This window comes from Buceros rhinoceros, unplaced genomic scaffold (genome assembly GCF_000710305.1).
Source record: "Buceros rhinoceros silvestris isolate BGI_N320 unplaced genomic scaffold, ASM71030v1 scaffold32328, whole genome shotgun sequence".
Lineage (NCBI taxonomy): Eukaryota > Metazoa > Chordata > Aves > Bucerotiformes > Bucerotidae > Buceros > Buceros rhinoceros.
In genome coordinates, this window is record NW_010429150.1 from 28,116 (window position 1) to 35,442 (window position 7,327).

The 7,327-nt window shown below is 39.1% G+C and overlaps 1 protein-coding gene across 1 annotated transcript in view; it reads left to right on the forward strand.

The window, feature by feature from the left end:
• Positions 1-7,327, forward strand: part of WARS2 (tryptophanyl tRNA synthetase 2, mitochondrial) — a gene marked incomplete at its 5' end in the record, with an annotated part of 21,306 nt that overhangs the window by 8,363 nt on the left and 5,616 nt on the right. Inside the window, one exon of the mRNA XM_010142546.1 lies at positions 5,736-5,816. Within this exon, the coding sequence (XP_010140848.1) occupies positions 5,736-5,816 (81 nt within the window). The remainder of the gene's footprint in view (positions 1-5,735; positions 5,817-7,327) is intronic.

The following is a 7,327-nucleotide window of genomic DNA, read 5'->3' on the forward strand; positions in this document are numbered from 1 at the left end:
GAGCAACTGATGTCTTCATTGGAGAATAGCTAAGCTTATTATTAGCTGTTCTCTTTTGGGAAGGTGGGGACATCCCCAAAGTATATCATAGCTCTTCTGTTGTTAGATTTTAAAATAAAAAACAAATTAAGTTCTTTACCGGTTCAAGTGTACACAGAATAACCTTAACTGATTTGAACTCTGATTACTTTTATTTCCTAAAAGCATGGTTAGATTTTGGGTTAACTTTTTTTTTTTAAGAAAATAAAAAAAGAGGAAAAAGAGAGAAAAGAAAAGGCAGAAAAGAAGAAGCAAAAGATATCTCTGACATCCAACTCTTTAATCAAAATTGTGTGGAAAATGATGCATCTTTGATAAAGGTCTTCCTTGTGATGGCATTTTAAATGCTACCTAACACAATAGGAAGCAACTGAAAATCATTCGGGAGATTGATACGTTGTTTCATTTCATTGTTTGAATTTAATGAAGAGATTGCCTCTCTCCGTAATAAAAATCCTTGTGGATGAAGATACCAGAATGTAACAGAAAATGTGTTACTGAGATTGTACTACTGACCAACTGATCAAGATGATAGTAAGTGTTCAGGAGATGTTAAGTGAGATGAGAGAAGCTGCAAGTTTAGGACATGGAGCAATAGTATTACCTTTCATTATCCACATATAGCCTTCATCAGGATGAGACAAACAGATAAAATTTTTGGATGCCATAAATTATGCTTCCTAGTTTTACAGTCCATTAGAGATTATGCCCTACTAAATTTGCTTTTGGGTGGTGCATAGAACCTAGTTCAGCATGTTTTAGTGGAGGGTTCTCAGTAGTAGCAACTTCATTATAGCAGTGTTTAGCATTGTGACTGGAGAGAGCAGCCCAAACGAAGTGCATGAATGTTCTATTTCAAGAAAGGGAACTAGGTGAAAATGAAGTCCAATTGTCAGATAAAAATAAGAAAAAAAGCAAGAAAGTTACAACTATCCTGGAGTTAATTATTTTTTAAAAAAAAAGGTATTTAAAAAAAAAAAAAAACAAACCCAACAGTTAAATGTGTGACACCACTCATGAAGAAAACATTGGTCCAACAAATCCCTTTCCATGGTTCCATAAGTTAGGAGGCAGTCATAGGAAAAGATTAGATTTTCAGAAGGGAAAACTTGCCCAAATTAGAAAAACAAGAAAGCATATAAAATTGGCAAGTACCCTTTTTTTACACACAAAAAAAAAATTAAGGAGGCTAAAAAAGAATTTGAGAAGCACTCTGCAGAGCGTTCTCAAGCTGATAACTAAGTAGTCGTTATTTAGGGGATCAGTGAGCACAAAGTATACAAGACATTTGGGGCTGATGAAGACCTAGGAGCAAGGTTTAGTTCTTGGTATTGGACTTTGCTGCTGGAGGTATTGGGAAGGTTGCCACTTTATGCATTTTGTAGCAGCAGATCAGAAGAGCTAAGTCAGTTAACTGTAAATTTACAGAAGCTATTAGATAAAGATAGACAGTTTAGACACCAGATGGCATTCATTAACCTGGGTGTCTGAAAAAAATCAGGTGTGAAATGGCAGAACTGGTGGCCAAGGTGTGCAGTCTGCCACCTTAAGTGAAGGAATTATTGTTTGTTACTAGACTTGCAGATGACTAGAGTTGAAAGCCAAATAGATAGTGATCACTTTTTTGTAATGGCACAGTCGGTAGTCATTGCCCATTAGGGATTCATGTTGGGAGCAATTCTGGTCAATATCTTCATTCATAACCTAGAAGGTAGTGAAGAGGAAGAAGAAGGTAGTGAACAGAAGACTGTGGGAAATGCTAACTTCTTCTGGGTGTTCAGATGCTATCCCAAGGAAAGGAACTCCAAAAGGACTCATAAAACAGAGTGGGTAGGCAAACTCATGGTAGGAGAGCTTTAAATGCAAAGTAAAGTACCTAATCTAAATCTTCTTTCAACAGTATTGAGCTGAGTCACAACACAGGAAGAAAGTCTTGAAGCTATCATGGGCATTTCTTTGAAATCATTGACTCAGCACAAGTAATTTTCAAAAAAGCCAATAACATGTCATCGTTGCCATGTCACCAGGAAGGATGTTGTGAACAAGACAGAGTTGATGTTTTGTCACTATATAAAACCTTAATGTGCCTGTATTTTGAATATTGGGTAAAGCTTTGATATCTGCATCTCAAGAAGGAAGTAGTGGATTAGAGATCATACATGGGAGGGGAATTAATGCTACAATGGATAAGATAGCTGCCTTAAAGGGAAAATTTAGAAGTCTGGGATGCTTTGATTTGAAGAGAAGGCTGAGGTGTAGGTGCAATCAAAGTTCACAAAATCAGAAAAGCTCTGGATAAACTGAATGTGGAATTGTTCATCAAATTGTGCAATACAAGAAACAGGTGGCATTCAAAACTAGTAAACAAAGAGTTTAGTGGGTATATGAAAGTACTTCTTTACATGTCAGATTTGATCCACTGAAGCTCGTCTCTGCGTGAAGTTGTGAAATGGGCAACATCAACAGGTTCAGAAAGGGATTAGACACAATCATGGGGAACGTGGTTACTAACAGGACTGGTCTAGGGATAATATCTTCAGATATTCCCTAGTACAACAATTATGGATGCTGGAGAATTATAAGGGGACAATACAGTAGGAAGTGATAGGCTCATGCTCTCTCCCTAAACTCGTTGCTGCTCTTGGAAGCAGAGTGCCAGACTACAGCTACCTCTATAGTGATCCAGTAGGATGTTATTTCTTAGGTTCTTATGTTTTGATTGTTTAATGAAGACATTTACTCAGAATTTCAAGTGGATTCAGGGCAGGACACTTCTTCTAATTGTGATCCATTGGTGCTGCTCAGTGCCAGAAATGAAGAGCAGCCTGGGCCTTATTTTGCTGGTATCACATACATCTTCACTTGGTCCAGTTTCTGTGTATCCAGAGTTATCCAATCAAAGTGATGGAGTAGTGTGGCTTAATGAGTAACCACATTTGAGCTGATGCACGGTGACCAACCAAACACAGCAATTACTTGCCCCTCTAGCCAAGTAAAACACAGTAGCTTAAGCCATGATTTACTCTGACAAATGATTTGTGGTTTAAGACTATTACCTCCTGATTCACAGACCAACATACAGTCAGTTACTGCAATTTAGGTGATGAATGTTAACTCATTAGAGCCCAGTGCTGAATTTTTTTCCAACTGAAATCTCTACCCTTCTGTGCACTTTTTACATTTTCTCCCCCTTCTATCAGGCTTTTTCTTCACAATATTCAGCACTCTAGCCTTGCTTAGGAAAGGTCTGTGTGTGTTTGAGGGTTAGGAGTATAACTTGCTAGGACCCAGAAAACTGTGGATTCAACCCAACAAATGCTGTTAAGATCACTTGGTGTTTTGGTAACTGATGTAATGCAAAACCACTGATGCAATGAAGCACACCTGCAGTCCTGGCTTGTGGAAGCAACGTCTGACAGAGCCAGATCAATTGCTGCATAGCTCTTGAAGGCACACCTTGTCAACACAAGTGCAGCAGAGCACTGTCTCCTCTCTGTCCATGACTAGAAATGAGAAACAATTTTGAACCAGATGGAGATTCTTTCTTAATAGAATGGGAGTCTGGAGCTCAATATTTTCTGTGAAGTTTAGTTTATTTTTTGCATTTTGCAGAAGGTATGTTTGGTACATCTTGCTGTACTTTGTCTTGTGCACAAAAGATTGCGGGTCAAATAAGCATGAGAAAATTAAAAGAAAAAAGAAAAAAAAGAACTGTGGGAAAGATAGAAAGGAATCAGCCTGGAATATTTCATATCCCTATTTGCTTAGCTGTTGTCTTGAGGTCAGATACCTCTAGACAACACTGACAACCAAAATAGTCTAATGACTGTTAGCTAGGAAAAGACTGCATTTAAAATGTGAGAACAAAGGAATTGCCATTAACAGTGCTAGCAATTCTTACTTGTTAGCAAACGCTTTTTACTCCTTTCCATCTGAGTTGTTATGTGTTGCAAGAATGAATCTTTGAACACCTTTGAGACGGTTAGCATGCGCTTAAACATCCAAACGTGCCAACATTGGAAAGAATGAATCAAGCATGTAAGCAAAGGAGCAGAACATCCTCTTTTATGATGATGACAATCATGTGCTCGCCGCAAATGCCGTCTCTTGTTGCTACTCCTAGAAGCAGAGTGCTAGGCTACAGCCACTTCTGTTGTGATCATCATCTTATACATAGCTAACTAACAACAGACCAAAATAACTGGAAAGAAAATAAAGAACGGTATATGCATCAGAATGCTTGCCTATTTTACTAATTCTAGAGCTGAATATTGGAAATGCAAAAACTGAAGGGTATATGTCAAGAAGCTAAATGTGGATTCTCCAACAGAGGTGGTTGTACTGCACATTTCTTGTCTCTGCCTATAGGGACTTTCTAGTCTTCCTCTTAGCAGGAGGGGGACAATCACTTTGTCTAAGATCTTTCTGAAACTATTAAAATTCCTTTGTAATCACAGTCCCCCCAGAATGTTAAATGAAGAGTTTGTAGTATGAGTTTAAATGGAGTCTTTCTGACTCATTTTTGCAAACCATGCTTGTAGCAAAGGCTGTATGGGGGCTTGATCCTTCTTTTTCACCTGCAGATCGTTATTAGTTTTAATAAGATTGCAGAACTGAGGGATAAAGTAATTCACGATTGAGCCTGCACTGTGAAGTTTAATGCACAACCTTATCTGTTATCCCTGTTACGCAGACAGGTCAGGGTCATTAAGACCTGTTGGTTCACACAAGGCCCTGACAAGCCTCACCTGGATCCTCCACCCATGCACCTTCTGCCCAGTGCTACTGGAGCTCCGCTTAAGCTTAGGCCTCCAGTCTGCACCTGAGCTACATCACAGTATACCTGCACTCAACCCTGTCCCTGCTGGCCTGACTTTCTTGCTGTGTTTCCTGGATTGACCTCAGATGTGACTAATGGCCTTGCTATGTCTGATTGTCAGCAGACTGTCACTGTCACCACGCCTGATCTGATTAAACACTGCAGGATGCTGTCCTGGTCAGGGAGGTAACTCTTATCTGCCTGGCTTGTAGCTGTCTGCAGCCACAGCCTCATGGAGCAGCCCAGCTCTTTTTGTTCCCTAGGTGTTAAATCAGGCTTCCACGAAGGACGTGCAGTTACTGTAGTGCCAGCTCTGCTGCAGTGTAACATAGCTTGAGCAAGGACAGGGAGGGAGAGCCTGACCTGAGCTTAAATGGGGCTCCTGGGGCCATGGGCAGAGAGTGTGGTTGGAGGGCTCAGGTGAGCTGGTCAGGACAGTTAAAGGAGATTAGAGCATTCAAGGCCCTGATGCAGAAGAGATGAAGCTTGGGTAACATTGGTACTGGAACTGAGAAAGGTGATGAGGTTTTGTAACTATTCAGGTATTGTCTCAAAGCGCGGGGAGGTTGTGCCACGCTGGCCAGCAGTTGGTTGGCTAACATGTGCACTCAACTCTATTATTGTTAGAAGGTTTTCTTTCCTTTTTAGCATATGAGTGGATAGGATCAAGAACCTCGCTGTGCTGCTTGAGCATGGGGCATTCAATCCATACAGTGTCCAAAACTTTCTGTTAGCTTATCACTTGACCTTACTGAAAAAATAATAGACAAAAAGAAATGCATTTCTGGTTTCTGATGCTATTTATCTGTATTGATTTTTGAGAAAATATGCATATAAATGCAGAAGATTAAAACAGATTCTGACTTCGTATTTCCAGGTTTCTGAGCATGCAGAGCTTGCCTGGATTCTTGGGTGCTTAACCAATGTGCCACGTCTGCTACGCTTGCCCCAGTGGAAGGTATGGACAAGTTTCATAAATTGAAAGGAAATATACAAGAATTCAGTAGAACTGCTATCCTTGAAATACTTGTTCTCTGTGAAGCACCAACTGTGTCTTGGTTATTCTTGCTTTAGGTTTAAGTAATTCTCTAGTTCTATGGTGGAAGGAAGAAAATGTGCATTTCCAGGCTGGTTACTATCAGTGAACATTTTCCTGCTGCAAGCTACAGGATAATATTTTTGACAGAGGCTTGCAGAAGCTGTGCTAAATAGGAGGTTTATTTAGTGTTAAACTGATTTTGCTAAAATGCTTGGTGTTACTTCATTGTTTATTTAATAATGCAAAACAACTACAAGAGACTGCAGTGGGAATCTTGAGCCTTGATGATTAAGGAGTTCCATTAACAGTTTTTCTTTTTCTACTGTTTAGAGCAGCTGTTCTGTAGATTTTATGGAAGAGGGTGCAAAAGAAGCATGTGTTGGAAGAGGAGTATAGAAATTATAAATATTAAGTATGTGCCGAATGATAAAGTTAATGCACCTTGAATGTTTGCCTTTATTAGTTTCAAATGTTCATACTCTTAATCTTGGTACTGCATCAGCATAACTGCATCAATGGAATTCTTGCATCTAATTTCTTTGTATTTTATTTTGGTATTTATTAAGCAGAAAAACCAAAATGCAGGAGACAGAAGTATCAAAAAAGGGGGGAAAAAAAATCTTAAGAGCAGTTTGGCCTGCAGAGTTCAGAGCAGTCTTAAATACCTCCAGATGTTTTCTTTTTTCCTGTTTTTCTTCTTAATTAAATAAAAACAGTAAAACTTAAATACAGCAACCGTGTTAATGCATGGCATAGATTAAAGCCAACCTTTTCAAACCTAAGGTTCTAAAGTTAAGCTCTTAAATCCAACTTTGACTGGATTGACTTTCCAAATCTACGGATAGGTGTTACAGGTGCTTTGCAAATTAGGTCCCCTGAACCCTAGGCACTTCAAGGTGTAGACAGAAGACAGGATCTGTGTGAGAGGGTGAGAAAAATCTAAAGGTATTTGAATAATCTTAATGAAATAATGAAGACTTTAAGGGGGTTAGTGTATTTATTGTTAAAAGCAGAAAGTAGGTATGCCATTACTAGAATAGAATGAGTATCTGTAGCCTGACTGTCTTGATTTAAATGATCCATATCCTAAAGGACTTATGGTCAGTGGCTGGATTGTGGAGAGCAGTATGAACTAATGAAGAGAACTCTGGACTCTGCCTTTGTAGTTCTGGGTACTCCTAACTGTCACTGACTCTCCTGGTGACTGTATGTGATCACTACGTCTTGATCTCTTTTCTGTGAAACGCAAGTATTAATGCCTTTGTGTATTTCTATTATAAAGTGCTTAAAAATTAATTGCTGAAAATGTGATGTAAAAAGTAGGAGTTATCATCAACAGATGTAATAAACCAGCCTGACTGGTGTGGGGTGATAAAAAGTTGCACTAGTAAGATTACAAACAGAAAGAAACACAAGTCTGTTTTCTCCCT